Source organism: Coregonus clupeaformis, chromosome 38 (assembly GCF_020615455.1).
Source record: "Coregonus clupeaformis isolate EN_2021a chromosome 38, ASM2061545v1, whole genome shotgun sequence".
Classification (NCBI taxonomy): domain Eukaryota; kingdom Metazoa; phylum Chordata; class Actinopteri; order Salmoniformes; family Salmonidae; genus Coregonus; species Coregonus clupeaformis.
Window position 1 is genome coordinate 3,839,046 of NC_059229.1, and position 17,500 is coordinate 3,856,545.

A 17,500-nucleotide genomic window follows, 5' to 3' on the forward strand; every position below is an offset into this window, starting at 1 on the left:
CGATCAGGTTCAAGTCCGGGCTCTGGCTGGGCCACTCAAGGACATTCAGAGACTTGTCCCGAAGCCACTCCTGCGTTGTCTTGGCTGTGTGCTTAGGGTCGTTGTCCTGTTGGAAGGTGAACCTTCGTCCCAGTCTGAGGTCCTGAGCGCACTGGAGGAGGTTTTCATCAAGGATATCTCTGTACTTTTCTCCCTTCATCTTTCCCTCGATCCTGACTAGTCTCCCAGTCCCTGCCGCTGAAAAACATCCCCACAGCATGATGCTGCCACCACCATGCTTCACCGTAGGGATGGTGCCAGGTTTCCTCCAGACATGACGCTTGGCATTCAGGCCAAAGAGTTCAATCTTGGTTTCATCATACTAGAGAATCTTGTTTCTCATGGTCTGAGAGTCCTTTAGGTGCCTTTTAGCAAACTCCAAGCGGGCTGTCATGTGCCTTTTAATGAGGAGTGGCTTCCGTCTGGCCACTCTACCATAAAGGCCTCATTGGTAGAGTGCTGCAGAGATGGTTGTCCTTCTGGAAGGTTCTCCCATCTCAACAGAGGAACTCTGTCAGAGTGACCATCGGGTTCTTGGTCACCTCCCTGACCAAGGCCCTTCTCCCCCGATTGCTTAGTTTGGCCGGGCGGCCAGCTCTAGGAAGTCTTGGTGGTTCCAAACTTCTTCCACTTAAGAATGATGGAGGCCACTGTGTTCCTGGGGACCTTCAATGCTGCAAAAACATTGTTTAACCCTTCCCCAGATTTGTGCCTCGACACAATCCTGTCTCAGAGCTCTACGGACAATTCCTTCGACCTCATGGCTTGGTTTTTGCTCTGACATGCACTGTCAACTGTGGGAACTTATATAGATAGGTGGGTGCCTTTCCAAATAATCTTAAGGATGATCAATGGAAACAGGATGCAACTGAGGTCAATTTCAAGTCTCATAGCAAATGGCCTGAATACTTATGTAAATAGGGTATTTCTGTTTTTTTATAAATTTGCAAACATTTATAAAAACCTGTTTCCGCTTTGTCTTTATGGGGTATTGTGTGTAGATTGATGAGGGGAAAAAACTATTTAATCCATTTTAGAATAAGGCTGTAATGTATCAAAATGTGGAGTCAAGGGGTCTGAATACTTTCAGAATGCACTGTACATTGTTTTGTTCACAAGCTAGGTTGTTTTTCTGTTTGAGTTTCAACTGCTAGGGAAGAGAAGACAATGCTTCTACTAGTCAGGTTACAGCGCTACCACGGTACCCTCCCGCCCTTAAAGGGCCAGGTGAAAATGTTTGTGGGGGGAATATTTTGGCTGGTGCCACTAGAGATCCTGGTTCGAATCCAGGCTCTGTCGTAGCCGGCCGCGACCGGGAGACCCATGGGGCGGCGCACAATTGGCCCAGCATCGTCCAGGGTAGGGGAGGGAATGGCCGGCAGGGATGTAGCTCAGTTGGTAGAGCATGGCGTTTGCAACGCCAGGGTTGTGGGTTCGATTCCCACGGGGGGCCAGTATGAAACAATTAAAAAAATAATGTATGCACTAACTGTAAGTCGCTATGGATAAGCGTCTGCTAAATGACTAAAATGTTTTAAAAAATCGGAGTGATTTTTTAATCTACCTGCCACAGTGGCTGATGGACCAAAAAGTTAATTGTATGCACTGAGGACAGCACATAACGACCACACTTAGTGAACCCCAGGAAGATGTGCCTGGAACAACAGAGACGGGGAGGGGTGAGACCATAGATGTGTGTGTGGTGGAGGTTAATGAGTTTAGGGCAGCACTGAGAACAGGGTCTCTGTGTGTATGTATAAAGCATGAATAAGTATGAGGTAAGAGACAACACACACACTAAGAGAAAGACATACTCACTCTTTCATAAACACTCACCCTGCTCGGAGGAACTCCTCGCTGACTATGTTCTTCAGGGGAACACAGACACGCGGTGGTAGTTTCCTGAACAAGCGCTGAGAATACTGGCCTGACAGCTATAGGAGAGAGGACTAGGAAAGTTACTTTACAGTGGTCAATGTACCCAAAAAATACCCTCCATTGAAATAGCTTGTTAGTCCAGGGGCCGTATGTACAACAGTCTCAGAGTAGATGAGCGGATTTAGGATCAGTTTAGCCTTTCAGATTACTTGAACAGGAGGGACCTCAGATCAGCACCTACTCTGAGATACTTGATACATACAGCACTCGGACTAGGCTTGGTCTGAGTCCAGGAAACCAGTCTTGACCACTCTACTACCTACCCACCCAGCAGTGTTCTTTCATCCTGGTCTCTGGTGTGTACGCTGGAGGGTTTTGTTCTAAATCAACATTAACACCTGATTTAACTAACTAATTAACGTTAGCTGAAACAAAGGCCAGCACTCTCCAGGACCAGAATTGAAAAACATCGCAACACATAGGCATCATGCCGTGCATAGCCATCTGAAACGGCCAGCGGCGACTGCACAGTAAATTTGCTTGTTGCGTTAGTGAATGCGAAATAAATAGTTAACGTTCGCTTGCTGTCTTACTGTTCGCTTCAACTAACACACGTTAGCTAGCTGGCTATGGATAGACGGTCAACTAGCTAGCAACATTCCCTCACACAATATATAAACCAGCCTGTTAATTTAGTTAATGATTATAGCTAGGTTTCGGCCAAATAATGCTTGCTAACAATGAGTCAGCCTGCTAGCTAACGTACTGTAGCAAGTTCGTGCTTAGAAACGTTAACGTTAGCTAGCTAGCATCCGCTGGGGCATTAACCCTGCAACTTCACATTCTTCGTCAGAGCTGTGCATTGTGCCATTCACTTGTCTAGTTTGTTGCATACCTTTCCACGGTTCAGGAGCTTGACGACATGTTCTTTATGTTTTCTCTGCGTTTGTTTGTTACCGTCCTTTTCTGATTTCGAGCTGGGCGCCATTTTCCGCCGTTGTGTTCACTACGCCCTGCCTACCATCTCGACCCATGGCCTTCCCATTGGTTCTCGATCACCGCGGGAGCAGTTCGATTGGCCGATATGAACATAAATCAAATCCGAAAACCAACTCTCCCAGCATTTGATTGGTTAGAGGGTTAACAATATGACTGTTTAGGTCCCAAATTAAGTTTCTAGAGGACAAAGTATATCAATATTGCTGAAACGAATACTTTAGATTGATTTTTTAAAAACAAATTCAAGTCCGAGTTAAGCCAACGTACAACAAAAACATACAAAACACCAAATAAGAAACACTCAAATCTCAATATTTTTTTTTTATTGTGAAGTTTTTAAAAACAAGCAGTAAAAAAAAAAAAAAAATACAGCATACAACATATATAACATGACTTCTTGGAACATGGAGGGGAAATAAAATAAAAGGCATCCCATCTGATGATGCAGCAATCTGATCTGAAGTCAGCAAGGGGAAGGGGGGCCTTGGGGACACACAAACTGTGCCAAAATAACAAACACAGGCACACACTGTAGCAAGCATCCATAGAAACAGGTGCTTGTACACACAGACAGTCTCGCATGCACACACAGAAACCCAGGCCCACCCTTTAGGTACTGTGGGAGAAAAATATGAACTAAGTAAAATCATAAGTGGGTGGGGGGAAGAAATGCTGCTACGTCAACAGGGAATGTTTCAACTGAACTAGAGATTAATTAAAAATGAAAAAGCCTAAAAGCAAAAAAATATCCTTTTGCTTGCCAAAAAAACAAAACGTGTTTTTACAAACTGATGCTGAATATTAGTAGTAGTTATACTCCAAAGTACTGCTAGACGACCGTTTTTTCCTCAGGAAAACAAACAAAAAATGAGAAGTGCGAGTCCATGTATTTTACAGATGGGTATTAGCTAGGCCAATGAGCCAGAGCTCTTTTCTATTACCTCTGTTCACCTCCTCAGACACTGGAGGGGTTGGGGGTGCAGGGTGAGGACAAGGGGGCAAAAAGGAAAAACAACCCTAACAAGTTGTTCAATCATTTAATCAGCAAAAATCGTAGAATTTGTTATTTTTCAGTTTCTTGTGTAAAAAAAAGAAAAAAAAGAAAAAAAAAGACTAGGGGTATTTTTTAGGGGAGAAGGGGTACTGGGATAAGAGGGAGGGGTACTGGGAGTGTATTTGAGGGAGGGAGGTAAGGTTTTGCTTCTGTCAAACCCAGAAAAAAAAATATTGAATTACGACTCAAACCCAGAAGAAAACATTTAAAAAGTCCAGAGAGCTGGATGGGATGGGTCTGCTGCTGCAGTGACGAGACAGTCCTCCCGGTCCATGCATCTGACTAGCTGGAGACTGGCTGGATCTGGTTCACTGGGCCTGGGATGGAGAGAATGAGGGAGTAGAGAGAGGGGGAAGAGGGAGTAGAGAGAGGGGGAAGAGGGAGTAGAGAGAGGGGGAAGAGGGAGTAGAGAGAGGGGGAAGAGGGAGTAGAGAGAGGGGGAAGAGGGAGTAGAGAGAGGGGGAAGAGGGAGTAGAGAGAGGGGGAAGAGGGAGTAGAGAGAGGGGGAAGAGGGAGTAGAAAGAGGGGGAAGAGCAGTTAAAGGAACTGTCCAGTTTTCAGATTTCTATGAAATATGTATTACCTGTTGTCCTGGCTGAGGGGTGTGTGTATTACCTGTTGTCCTGGCTGAGGGGTGTGTGTGTGTGTTACCTGTTGTCCTGGCTGAGGGGTGTGTGTGTTACCTGTTGTCCTGGCTGAGGGGTGTGTGTGTTACCTGTTGTCCTGGCTGAGGGGTGTGTGTGTTACCTGTTGTCCTGGCTGAGGGGTGTGTGTGTTACCTGTTGTCCTGGCTGAGGGGTGTGTGTGTTACCTGTTGTCCTGGCTGAGGGGGTGTGTGTGTTACCTGTTGTCCTGGCTGAGGGGTGTGTGTGTTACCTGTTGTCCTGGCTGAGGGGTGTGTGTGTTACCTGTTGTCCTGGCTGAGGGGTGTGTGTGTTACCTGTTGTCCTGGCTGAGGGGTGTGTGTGTTACCTGTTGTCCTGGCTGAGGGGTGTGTGTGTTACCTGTTGTCCTGGCTGAGGGGTGTGTGTGTTACCTGTTGTCCTGGCTGAGGGGTGTGTGTGTTACCTGTTGTCCTGGCTGAGGGGTGTGTGTGTTACCTGTTGTCCTGGCTGAGGGGTGTGTGTGTTACCTGTTGTCCTGGCTGAGGGGGTGTGTGTGTTACCTGTTGTCCTGGCTGAGGGGGTGTGTGTGTTACCTGTTGTCCTGGCTGAGGGGTGTGTGTGTTACCTGTTGTCCTGGCTGAGGGGTGTGTGTGTTACCTGTTGTCCTGGCTGAGGGGTGTGTGTGTGTTACCTGTTGTCCTGGCTGAGGGGTGTGTGTGTGTTACCTGTTGTCCTGGCTGAGGGGTGTGTGTGTTACCTGTTGTCCTGGCTGAGGGGTGTGTGTGTGTGTTACCTGTTGTCCTGGCTGAGGGGTTGTGTGTGTGTGTTACCTGTTGTCCTGGCTGAGGGGTGTGTGTGTGTGTTACCTGTTGTCCTGGCTGAGGGGTGTGTGTGTGTGTTACCTGTTGTCCTGGCTGAGGGGTGTGTGTGTGTGTTACCTGTTGTCCTGGCTGAGGGGTGTGTGTGTGTGTTACCTGTTGTCCTGGCTGAGGGGTGTGTGTGTGTGTTACCTGTTGTCCTGGCTGAGGGGTGTGTGTGTGTGTTACCTGTTGTCCTGGCTGAGGGGTGTGTGTGTGTTACCTGTTGTCCTGGCTGAGGGGTGTGTGTGTGTTACCTGTTGTCCTGGCTGAGGGGTGTGTGTGTGTTACCTGTTGTCCTGGCTGAGGGGTGTGTGTGTGTGTTACCTGTTGTCCTGGCTGAGGGGTGTGTGTGTGTGTTACCTGTTGTCCTGGCTGAGGGGTGTGTGTGTGTGTTACCTGTTGTCCTGGCTGAGGGGTGTGTGTGTGTTACCTGTTGTCCTGGCTGAGGGGTGTGTGTGTTACCTGTTGTCCTTGCTGAGGGGTGGCAGCCTGTCCCGGAGCCCCTCCAGGGCCGTAGAAGGCTGCCTGCTGCCTGTAGTACTCAGCCCAGGCTGCACTGTAGTCCTGCTGACCACCGGCTCCTCCCACAGCTACAGCTGCAGCCGGCGCCGCTGCAGCACCTCCACCTGGCTGGGCTGAGGAGAGAGACGGAGGGCGACAGGTAAAGAGGGGGAAGGTTAGTGGACCACATTTTAAGATCAAGGACTTAGTATTTGTTGAACACAAATCTGCTGTATAGAAATACATCTGACGGAGATCTTCTGGATGAAACGTTGCCATTAAAAGGTGGCATGTATAAGGATCATATACAGTGGGAAGGCCTTTTAGTCCTTTTCTAATAACTCACACAAGATCTCCTGAAGTGTCTGGAGACTAGAAAATACTATAGGATGTCTTATGGATCAAGATGTCCCCGCAATGGATAGCCACCAATTTGCAAGCTCCGACCCAACTTTGCTATTTTGTGATCATTTAGTCGTTTATTTGTATTAAAAGTATCTGCTATTATTTCCTATTCTTATTTCGTGTTTTTTTCTTTGTAGTAATACATTGTTATTGATTATTGCATTGTACTATAGGACGTGTTATTGTAAAGTCACTATAACCAAGGCGATGATCATAACCATGGCGATGGAGCTTACCCATGCCCATCTTCTTGTAATACTCCTCCCAGGCCTTGGTGTAGTCTGGCTGTCCTCCAGGGGTTTGGGTTGCCTGAGAGGGGTCTGCCTGGACTGGGGCGGCTGCTGGGGCGTTGGGGGCCTGGCCAGGCATGGCTCCCCCTGGCTGCTGCTGGTAGTACTGCGCATAGTAGGCTGCCCACGCTGCATTGGGGTCTGCAGCTGCCTTATCTGAGGAGGAGAGGGAGAGGGGTTAGGAGAGGGAGAGGGGTTAGGAGAGGGAGAGGGGTTAGGAGAGGGAGAGGGGTTAGGAGAGGGAGAGGGGTTAGGAGAGGGAGAGGGGGTTAGGAGAGGGAGAGGGGTTAGGAGAGGGAGAGGGGTTAGGAGAGGGAGAGGGGTTAGGAGAGGGAGAGGGGTTAGGAGAGGGAAAGAAAGAAAGAGATTAGAGAAAGAAGATAACGAAAAAGGGTTGAGAGGGAGGAGAGAGGATAATGAAAAACGTTAGAGGGAGGAGAGAGGATAATGAAAAAGGGTTGAGAGGATAATGAAAAAGGGTTGAGAGGGAGGAGAGGAGAGAGGGTTGACGACAGGCCAGGGAGAAATTGAGTGACCAGAGAGGAGGGGGGGGGGGAGTGACTGGTGGAGAGTTCCAGACCAGCGCATATAAAGCAGTGTCTACTCACTGGGGTCGTGTGGCCCTCCAGGGGCCTGCCACTGCTGGAAGGTGTTGCCCCAGCCCTGAGGGGCTCCGTAACCATGACCACCTGGGGGGCCGCCACTGGAGAGAGTGGAGAACGATTAGACACTTACCTTTCTAAGTCCTACAATGAATCATAAACACACCAAAATGCATTATACCCATTGGCTTTAAGTTACATGTGGCCCTATTTTATTCTGAGGATGTAGGAGGAAATTTGAGTAACATACAAATGTACACATCAAATGTATGTCACATACACGTGTTTAGCAGATGTAGCGAAATGCTTCACATGACAGACAAACTGTTATAAATCGAAAATCGTTGAGCCATAAATGCACTTTCAACAGCACAGGTGCATCAGAGATGCTCACCGCAGCACTAAGAATGGAGCCCTCATTCATGCCATTTAGCAGACGCTTTTATCCAAAGCGACTTACAGTCATGTGTGCATACATTTTTACGTATGGGTGGTCCCAGGGATCGAACCCACTACCCTGGCGTTACAAGCACCGTGCTCTACCAGCTGAGCTACAGAGGCCCACAATGCAATCTAGCACCAGCCTGGGACAGGGAAACTGGCCCTTTATGTCCAGTAGGTGTTGTACTTACTGTGGGGGTCCTCCGGGACCACCAGGCCCTGGGTTGTAAGGGTTGGGGTTGTAGGGGCCCATAGGACCAGCAGGACCAGGTCCACCAGGCCCACCCCCTAGAGGACACAGAGGAGCCTAGAGGGGCAGGGAGAAAAATAACAAATGATGAATTCCATTTACAGTTTATGTCTGACTATTACTGATACACTGGGTGTGTTTTCACATGTACGTGTCCGCCCACCCGTACCTCGATCTTGTCCTCTATGAGCTGCTTGGCATGGTCTATCTGTTGAGGGGACCCCCTGATGATGAACAGTTTGAAGTTGGGGTCCCCGTTGGGCGGAGGCTGGCGCGAGATCTCTACAAAGGCCCCCGTCTGTTGGTTGATGGCCTTGACGTTCTCGCCGCCCCGACCAATCACCAGGCCGCATTTGTGGGCGGGGATAGAGAAGGTGACCTCACCTCCTGGAGGACCGCCCCAGTTCCCCTGGCCCCTCCCCCTGCCATGCCCACCCTGAGGCATCCCCCCCGTACCAGGAGGACCTGGAGGACCCTGGAGAGGAGAGACACACAGGTAAAGGCTTCAGCATGCTTCGCTTCGGAACCCAACGAGTGTCCTCTCATACTCCCTTAAAAGACCTCCGCTTGAAAAAATGAGAAAAAGTGGCAATAGTACCGTTTGTCCATCTTGAGACGCCATAGCCAGTATACACTTCCTCAAAATAGTCAGAATTAATCTAACTCAATAAATCTGTCATTAATTTTGACATGTTTGCCGAGGAGAACTTAAGTCGAGCAATTTTACATCTAAGATGTTTGGTGCAGTATTTTGCAAGTGAAAAAATGTGCATGAAAACAATTCATTGGTAGGGATTCTTCAATGAAGGGACATAGACGTCGGCTGCCGAACTTCGGCTTGCCTCAAGAAATGTGTCTGCACCAACAGCCTCCCAAAAACTTGCCGAAGACCAAACCAGTCACAAAATGTCGATGCACAAACTGTTCCGAACGGTTTCGGATGGGAAGCAATGCGGACGCCTTAAGTTGGTTTCAAAATCTGTGTGAATTTTTATCCATCTGCCCAGGGACTACAGTTGAAAACTAGCCAGCTGGCTAAATCTGGCACGTATACAGAAAATGTTGATGTCCCTGTCAAATAAACGTTTTAATAAATACAAAATGTCAAGGAAATTGAAGGAAAAACTAAAGGGGAATAGTGGAGACTTTTAAAGTAGCCGTTTGAGCGCTAAGGCCTTCAAGACGTCTCTCCTTCTCAAGCCCAGAAAACACAGCCAAATTCACCTGTCCATATCCCTGCACCATCTTGTATTTAACTTGGTGTATACCCCTGCCATCTAGTACCAGTTACCTTAACACCCCACACGTATGTACCCCCATTTAACCCCTGCAACCTGCCATGGGTAAGCCTGTAGTGTACGTACCCCCTGTCCTCCTTCCTCCCTGACTCTGATGCTCTGCAGCAGCTCATTGATGATGGAGGCAGCATGCTCACAGCGGTCTGGAGGGCCCATGATGTGGGCTATCTTATCAGGACCTGCACCGTCATCTAGAGAGAGAAGAGGGGAGGAGGGGAAGAGGAAGGAGAACAGGGGAGCAAGAGGGAGGCAGAGCGGGGAAGGGAGGCAGCGAGAGGGGGAGAGATCGAAAGACAGCGAGAGAAAGAGAGGGAAGCACAGATCGAGCGACAGAGATGAGAGAAAGAGAGTTGTCATAATGATCATCGTTTCAACCAAAAGAGGGTTGGAGACAATGTCTGAGTCTCTTATACGGTCCTGTACCTTCATCTGACAGAGTGGGGGGGGGGAGGGGGATTGAGAGAGAGAGAGGAAGGAGAGCAGGGAGCCGAGACGGAGAGAGCGGGGAGGGGGAGCAGGGGAGGGAGAGCGGGGGACAAAAAGAGGGAGAGCGTTACCATACTGATCATAACACTCAGCTGAAGCAGGGTCCAGACAGGAAGGTGCTATCTGAAGTTGTCCAATAACAGATTGGCACCTCTAAGATAAGGTGTACTAACATTTCCTTTTTGACCTGATTAAAACATTTAAATCTGCTGTGTATAGGTGTGTGTGAAGTGTTTGAGTTTCATATACAGTCCTGTACCTTCATCTGACAGGGAGAGAGAGAGGGGGTGGGGGGGACGACAAAAAAAAGGAGAGTTACCATACTGATCATAACACTCAACTGAAGCAGGGTCAAAACGGGAAGGCGCTACCTGGACTTGTCCAATAACAACTGATTGAAGTTTTCCATTGCAAACAGTTCTGTTACGGTGTACCCTACTGAACATGCCCCAGGTTCGCTCCACAGTCAAGTGATTCATTTAAAATGTTGTGGTGCTAACAAATGCCAGGAGCTCTGAGTTCAGTTACTTTCTCCTGGACCTATGATGTGTAAAAACATTACATGATAAAAGAAAAAACTTTTCCTATGATAAAAACTATTTTAATCTGCTGTAGATGCGTGTGGGTTTGAGTCAGAATGTTTAATCTTATACTCCTGTACCTTCATCTGACAGAGACGGTGGAGGGAAAGAGAGAGACAGAGAGGGGGACAAAAAGAGGGAGAGAGTTACCATACTGATTAGAACAACTGAAGCAGGGTCAAAAGGGGGAGACACAGGTGCTAACTGAACTTCAACAAGAACAGATTGTAGTTTTCTGTAGCAACAAGTGTGTGTGATCCTCACCTGGTTTGAACTGTATCCTGACTCCAGCGTCGGCCTGGATCTTCTTGATCATCTCTCCACTTCGACCAATCACAACACCCACAGAGTGGCGGGGCACGGGCACCTGGCCAATGAAAAGACACCATCATTAGGAAACGGCATCTGGCCAAATTGAAACGCGATACTGATGTGGCAAAGACCTTTACAGCGTTCTAGTTGAGGCGTGTTACTAATGGGGCTGCAACGCTACAAAGGCATTCTACCGGCTGGAATTCTACAACGTTTAACCATAGAAAACAAATCAAGTCAATGATGCCGCTGTCAGAGGTTCTATTAACCGTTATTCTCAATCTAATTCAAATGGGTTCAACCGCTCAGGGATGCTTTTCAATCCAGGAAGTTGCTCCCTTCCCTGTGCCATTGTGTAAGGGAAGGGAACAAGTGGCGTGAACAACTTTCTGGAGTGAAGCACCTGGGTGAGTTTGACCTTCATAGCTCTGTCCAATCCATTCAGTTTTCTAACTCGAATCAAGTTGAATCCGTCTCAAACCCAAAACGAGCTACTCACATCCATGCCTCCACCACCACCTCCTCCTCCTCCTCCCATTTGGTTGCCAAAATTGTTTCGGTCTCCAAAGCCAGCGTGATCCCTCTCTCTCAGAATCTCATTCACCAGCTCCTTCGCTTGCTGCAGAGAGAGAGAGAGACAGAAAGACATAAAGACAGAGAGAGACAGAAAGCCAGACAGGGAAAGCAAGAGCCATATTGATTAAGTCAGACATTATTACCTGGCATAATATTGGAGACAAAAACAGCCCCATCCTGGTGAGAGGGACAGGGGGCTGGTGTGTTGTGGTGTATGCGGTATCGTGCCCAGTAGGGGTGAGCGGTATCGTGCCCAGTAGGGGTGAGCGGTATCGTGCCCAGTAGGGGTGAGCGGTATCGTGCCCAGTAGGGGTGAGCGGTATCGTGCCCAGTAGGGGTGAGCGGTATCGTGCCCAGCAGGGGTGAGCGGCATCGTGCCCAGTAGGGGTGAGCGGTATCGTGCCCAGCAGGGGTGAGCGGATCGTGCCCAATAGGGGTGAGCGGTATCGTGCCCAGTAGGGGTGAGCGGTATCGTGCCCAGTAGGGGGTGAGCGGTATCGTGCCCAGTAGGGGTGAGCGGTATCGTGCCCAGTAGGGGTGAGCGGTATCGTGCCCAGCAGGGGTGAGCGGTATCGTGCCCAGCAGGGGTGAGCGGTATCGTGCCCAGTAGGGGTGAGCGGTATCGTGCCCAGCAGGGGTGAGCGGTATCGTGCCCAGTAGGGGTGAGCGGTATCGTGCCCAGTAGGGGTGAGCGGTATCGTGCCCAGTAGGGGTGAGCGGTATCGTGCCCAGTAGGGGTGAGCGGTATCGTGCCCAGTAGGGGTGAGCGGTATCGTGCCCAGTAGGGGTGAGCGGTATCGTGCCCAGTAGGGGTGAGCGGTATCGTGCCCAGTAGGGGTGTGTGGTATTATGTGTGGTGTATGCATCATGTGAAGTAGGGGTGTGTACCTGCACTTTGTAGGGGTCACCGATGATACGTAGGGGTTTGTCCATGTTGGGTGGCTGGGAGCCATCTTGGATGAGGATCATCTTTACCCCAGCACGCTCCTACAGGGGAAGAGATATTATACATCTGTAGTTTAACAGACAGACAAGCCTCCCTATGTATAGTGTTGGATTCCTAGTACTTCCCTCCCATGATATTAGTAGCTGTGTTATGAATCTCTCTCCTGTATAGATATGATAGTTTCCCTCATTACTAGTTGCAACTGATGTCTCCCCCTCTTCCTGTGTCTGTCTCCCCCGCTTCCTGTCCGTCTCCCTCCTCTTTAGCTATACAAGTAAGCCTTGTCCGAAACCAGAACGGCCCATAACGGCAGGAGCCCCCATTTCTCCTGTTTCTGTAGGGTGAGGCAGATTGATGTACCAGTACACCCCCTGGACAGGACACTAGTCTATCTCCTGTTTCTGTAGGGTGAGGCAGATTGATGTACCAGTACACCCCCTGGACAGGACACTAGTCTATCACTCCCCATGTTTACCTGTAGGGTGAGGCAGATTGATGTACCAGTACACCCCCTGGACAGGACACTAGTCTATCTCCTGTTTCTGTAGGGTGAGGCAGATTGATGTACCAGTACACCCCCTGGACAGGACACTAGTCTATCTCCTGTTTCTGTAGGGTGAGGCAACATGATGTACCAGTACACCGCCTGGACAGGATTCTTCAGCTATACAACTCCCCCATGTGTACCTGTAGTTGTTTGATGGTCTCTCCTCCCTTGCCGATGATTAGGCCGGCCTTGCCAGCAGGGATCATCATCTCCTGCATGGAGCCACTCTGCCCATTGGTCGACTCGTGGAAGGAGGAAGGAGGCGCGCCCCGCCCCCGAGATACAATCTCATCCAGAAACATCTTGGCTTTCCTGAAGAGGGAGAGAGGGAGGAAAATGTAGGAAATGACAGGAAAATAAGAGAAGGGGAGGGAGAGAAGTCAAAAAGAGTTGTGTAATGATCAGATATACTTCTTAACATCAGATATACTTCTTAACATAGCCCTATGCTAGTTTCCAGAGTTTTTCCAATTGAGATCAAACAACCAGGAAAACTACTGACCCTAATCGTACCAAACAGGTACAAGGGATACTTCCAAATGGCACCCTATTCCCTATGTAGGGCACTACTTTTGACCAGAGCCCTACGGGGACGAAGGCTTAGTGTAATGTCTTACGCGATGGCATCAGGGTTTCCTGTGAGGGAGACACTCCTCTCTGGCATTCCACCACTGTCTGAAAAACAAACAACAACAAGTAAACATCAACGTCAACACAACCACCTGTCTCACTGGCAGACTACGTATGCATCTGAAATGATACCCTATTACTTACAAAGTGCATTAACAGAGCCATATTGACGCTGGTCAAGAGTAGTGCACTAAAAAGGTAATTGCTCTGGTCCAAAGTAGTGCACTATATTTGATCCAAGGCCCTGTTCAAAACCAGCGCAGTATCGTTTCAAGTTTGAATGTCACGTGCACAAGTACAGAGAAATGCCTTTGTTGCAAGCGCTAAACCAAACGCAGTACAATTGTATTTTATCAGTAATAATACTAATAATGGCCATAGCTCTGGTCAAAGGTAGTGCACTACATAGGGAATAGGATGCATTCTGGGCTAAATGCTGTGATAGTAGAGGTAGTATATAAAGAGAGGTTGAGCACCTAGTTGCTCACCTGGAGCGATCTGGACCTTGCAGCCAGAGTCCTGCTGGATCTTGTTGATCTGCTCGCCCCCTCGACCAATGACTGTGGAGAAACAAGCCGCGAGGTCATTTTATCAGTGTGTGTGTGTGTGCAACAGCTTCTCTCTGTGTGTGTTCAAGAGTTACTGTGTGTACTCACTGAGTCCGACCATGCCATCTGGCACTCTGTACTCTTCCGTCATAGTGGAGGGTCTGACACTGCAGAGAAAATAGGGAGAAAGAATGGATGGAAGGAGATAGAGGAGTGAATTCTTCATAACAATCCCAAAAACACCTGGGAATTGAACACAGTAAAATATACAAGATTGCCCAAAAGATTAAAAAAATTGCCTTCTGTTCATACCTTTGCTGAGACAGGGCGGCCAGTTGAGCTCCGATAGCTACAAGGAAAAGTAATGGATTACCAACCAATAGAGAGCAACTGATGAATGTGAGAGGTGAGGCAGACACAAGAGATACAATAATGGTCAGTGTCTGTTAGGTATACGTACACAAAGCAGTGGCTGAGTCTCTGTCCCCCTGGGAAGACATCTTCTTGGCATCTGGTTGGTCTGATAAAAACAAAAGGAAAAACATGAACCTCAACACCATCCTGAAGTAAGGCTCCAGGAACACGTTCCTCTGTGTGCGTCCCCGTGCCTCTGTGTTCCCCTCTCCTGGTCTCCTACCTCCATCCTCCAGAGAGCGTTTCAGTGTTTGGAATGGGAAGGCCTCTCCTCCTCCTCCTCCTCCATTGTTACTTGGCGGTCCAGCTTCTCCTCCAATCTTCGCTGCAATCTGGGGAACACACACACAGCATGAGGTAAAGGGCCAAGACTTGGGTAAAACAATTATCCCATTCAAAAGCATTGTGTGAGCTCCTATGGAGAATTTAGTTGGCCCAAGACACTGATAAATGGTCAGTTTTGTATCATCTTCCCCACGGTTGAGGTTTGAATCTGGAGCAGCCCTAGACTATGTTGTTATTTTCCATAGCCGGGGTTAGATCGGGTTAGTTCAGGTAGACTGGGATTAGAGGATCTCATCTGTAGATACTGGCCTAGTTGACCTGATTCGTATCACAGACATGTCGGCAGTAGCTAACGTTAATACTAGCTAGATCGTGTTTGTGTCCCACTAACTATGTAAATTAGCTATTCTGAAACACTGGCCAACAAAATGTGACTGTTTAGGAAAAGTTTGCGTAGCAGGTTCCATTTGGAAACGTCTAGCTCATTAGCTAACGTTTTTTAACTAGCTAGCTACTACCTTTAGTTTATAATAATCTGCAGACGCTAGATAGTTAATTAGCAAACTTCAAAGGCTAGCTACGTTAAATGATTGATGACTAACTAGTTAGCTAATCACTAAACGTTAGGTCTACTAGGATAAATAGAAATGGAGGGCTTTTCATGATCACGAACATTAGTTAGCTAGATTGCTATCCAGGCACCTAACGGTAACGTTAGTGTTTCCTAACAAGTTGTGTTACGCTAGCAATCGGTGTTTTCCGCCTGTTACCTAGCCATGGTTAGCTGCTAGCGTAGCTAGCTAGAACAAGGCAAGCATCGCCACGCACGCCGATAACACTATTAGCTAGCCTAGTTAGCTAACTAGCGAAAACCCAGTGGTAGTACTGAACATAGCGAACTCAAACATTAGCTAATATTCCAAACAAATCCACACGTGTGTACACCAACATGAGTTTAAATTCTAGGTTTTTCGCATTTTGATTTCACCCACACTGCCGCCGCCAGACACACCACGCCGGTGGGTCCCATCGATTCGAGTAACCCATCGACGGCCTCGTTGTAAGCTAACTAATTAGCCTAACATCGTAGCTAGCGCAAACAACAGACTGGCTTGGTTCAGTGCCCAGTCTCGCTAGATCCTTGCTCCGACCTTACCTGTCTTGCTCGCTGCACGGCGTCAGCGAAAGCATCTTTTTTGCCTCCAGCGCCCGCTCCGGCCCCGGGTGAGCCGTAGTCCGACATGCTACTTGCTCTCTTCGGGAAATACACAGACACACACGGGGTTTGGACAGGTAGTTAGGCCGGGCAGAGTTGCGCAGAAGCGGGAAGACGAGAAAGGCGAAGTGCGGGGAGGGCGCAGGAGGTGGTAATCAAACCTTCTAGCAGGCTTCCCTCCTAAAGTAACCAATCCGTGATTGCGAAAGAGACTGTGACGAATACAGACAAAAATCTTACTGGTTTACTGATTCGTAGGTAGGTCCACTTTACCAGGGCAGGGGGATTCTTGATTGACAGTTCAACTTCGGCCAATCACATGTATGCGCTCTTTGAAGAGCCAATCAGAGTTTGAAGAATGGTCACGTTGACCAATGTGCCTACAGGCACAACCTTTCATTTTTGATTGACGTTTGTAACGACCAATACCCATTTGCGGGCAACAACGAGCTCTTTCAGCTCGTAAAACCCTCACCATCAACCTTACATGATCTCAAAAGTCAAAACACAGATGAAAGCAACAAAGGGGAAACCTTGAGTTAGTTTTTGGTATCTTTGAAGAAAATAAAAATGTGCCTGGTCCCAGATCTGTTGTGCTTTTGCCTAGTCCATTGTCATTGTCAAGCCAAACAGCATGACAATTCCATAAGGAGTTGGCAAGAGAGCAGAAACAGACTAGCACCCAGGCTAACAACGTTTAGCCATGTCATTTAAATATTTGTGACCTAGCTATTTATGTTAGCTGATAAACATACCACTGTCCAAATGTACGTCCCAAATGGCACCCTATTCCCCATATAGTGCACACATTTTGACCAGAGTAATGGGCTCTGGTCAAAAGTAGTGCACTATATAGGTAACATTGGACTATTTGGGACATAACAATAATATCACAATCCATATTTTCATACATAATGACACCACACCAACAGCAACTTCAAACTACCAGTACTTTTCTTCTGATGAAAGCTCACCATAGCATTACTTTAATTCAAGGCACTCATATGCATGGCATATTTCCCCCATTCACAATACTCAGAACAGAAAACCCCCCCCCAAAAACACCACATCTAGTAGGCTGCACAAATAGCACCCTATTCCCTATATAGTGCACTACTTTTCAGTGCACTGAATAGGGAGCTATTTGGGACGCAGCCGTAGTCATCAACTCATAATCACCTCACAAGTAATAATCATGAACATATTGAAGTCATTGGACTCATATTGAAGTCATTGTTATGTTAAAACCTCATACACATACACCCAATAAATAAATACACAGTAGTGATATGGAAGTTATACAGAAGGGGAAAAGAGAACACAATCTTGTTTGGTTGATTTGGCATTCTGGAGTTTTATAATACTGCAAAAATCACACACACTCGCTGTACACACACACACACACACACACTGACACACACATAACAGGGGGACCACCTTCGAGTCATATCATAATCGTGATGACATCAGCGTGTGGCTGTGTTCTATTGGCTTTAGCACTCGATTAAACCATGCATCTCTAACTATTTACATACTTTGATAAAACTCTTGATAAAACTCTTTGTTGAAACGTACCATGCTGGAAAATAAGCTTAACAGTAACTGGGATTCAGAAAAAACTCAAGTTTCAATAAAGGGTTGCAAAATCCAGTAATTTTCCCCAACCTTCCCGATTTTGTGCTTATTCCAATCTGATTTCAGGAAAATTCCAACCAGGATTTCTGGAAAACCAGGGAA

General features: G+C 47.8%; 3 protein-coding genes across 8 annotated transcripts in view; all 3 read right to left on the reverse strand.

Moving 5' to 3' along the window:
- dcaf15 (DDB1 and CUL4 associated factor 15) overlaps positions 1-2,928 on the reverse strand; it is a 17,603-nt gene extending 14,675 nt beyond the window's left edge. For all 3 annotated transcript variants that reach the window (XM_045211722.1, XM_045211721.1, XM_045211720.1), the window contains exons 1-2: positions 2,813-2,928; positions 1,876-1,973 (exon numbers count right to left, since the gene is read on the reverse strand). In XM_045211722.1, the coding sequence (XP_045067657.1) occupies positions 1,876-1,973; positions 2,813-2,905 (191 nt within the window). In that variant the 5' untranslated portion in view covers positions 2,906-2,928. The remainder of the gene's footprint in view (positions 1-1,875; positions 1,974-2,812) is intronic.
- A 1,072-nt stretch (positions 2,929-4,000) lies between these two features.
- Positions 4,001-15,999, reverse strand: LOC121534339 (KH-type splicing regulatory protein). 4 transcript variants are annotated; one of them, XM_045211724.1, is made up of 21 exons: positions 15,704-15,999; positions 14,486-14,594; positions 14,309-14,368; positions 14,161-14,197; positions 13,957-14,015; positions 13,789-13,860; positions 13,288-13,345; positions 12,811-12,982; positions 12,066-12,164; positions 11,101-11,220; positions 10,554-10,656; positions 10,370-10,375; positions 9,968-9,973; positions 9,646-9,651; positions 9,289-9,413; positions 8,094-8,399; positions 7,866-7,981; positions 7,240-7,334; positions 6,578-6,787; positions 5,898-6,070; positions 4,001-4,287 (listed from the first exon to the last, which is right to left on the reverse strand). In XM_045211724.1, the coding sequence occupies exons 1-21, from the start codon at positions 15,788-15,790 to the stop codon at positions 4,279-4,281; spliced, it is 2,028 nt and encodes a 675-aa protein (XP_045067659.1). In that variant the 5' UTR covers positions 15,791-15,999; the 3' UTR covers positions 4,001-4,278. The 4 variants fall into 4 exon arrangements, with proteins under 4 accessions (XP_045067659.1, XP_041696928.2, XP_045067658.1 ...); XM_041840994.2 differs by having other exon boundaries at positions 13,777-13,860; XM_045211723.1 differs by lacking the exon at positions 9,646-9,651 and having other exon boundaries at positions 13,777-13,860; positions 15,704-15,998.
- Positions 16,000-16,715: 716 nt separating this feature from the next.
- The window catches only part of slc25a23a (solute carrier family 25 member 23a), a 21,628-nt gene continuing 20,843 nt past the window's right edge, over positions 16,716-17,500 (reverse strand). Inside the window, exon 11 of the mRNA XM_041840997.2 lies at positions 16,716-17,500. This exon is cut by the window's right edge and continues 454 nt beyond it. The gene's annotated coding sequence lies outside the window, so the exon portion shown is untranslated.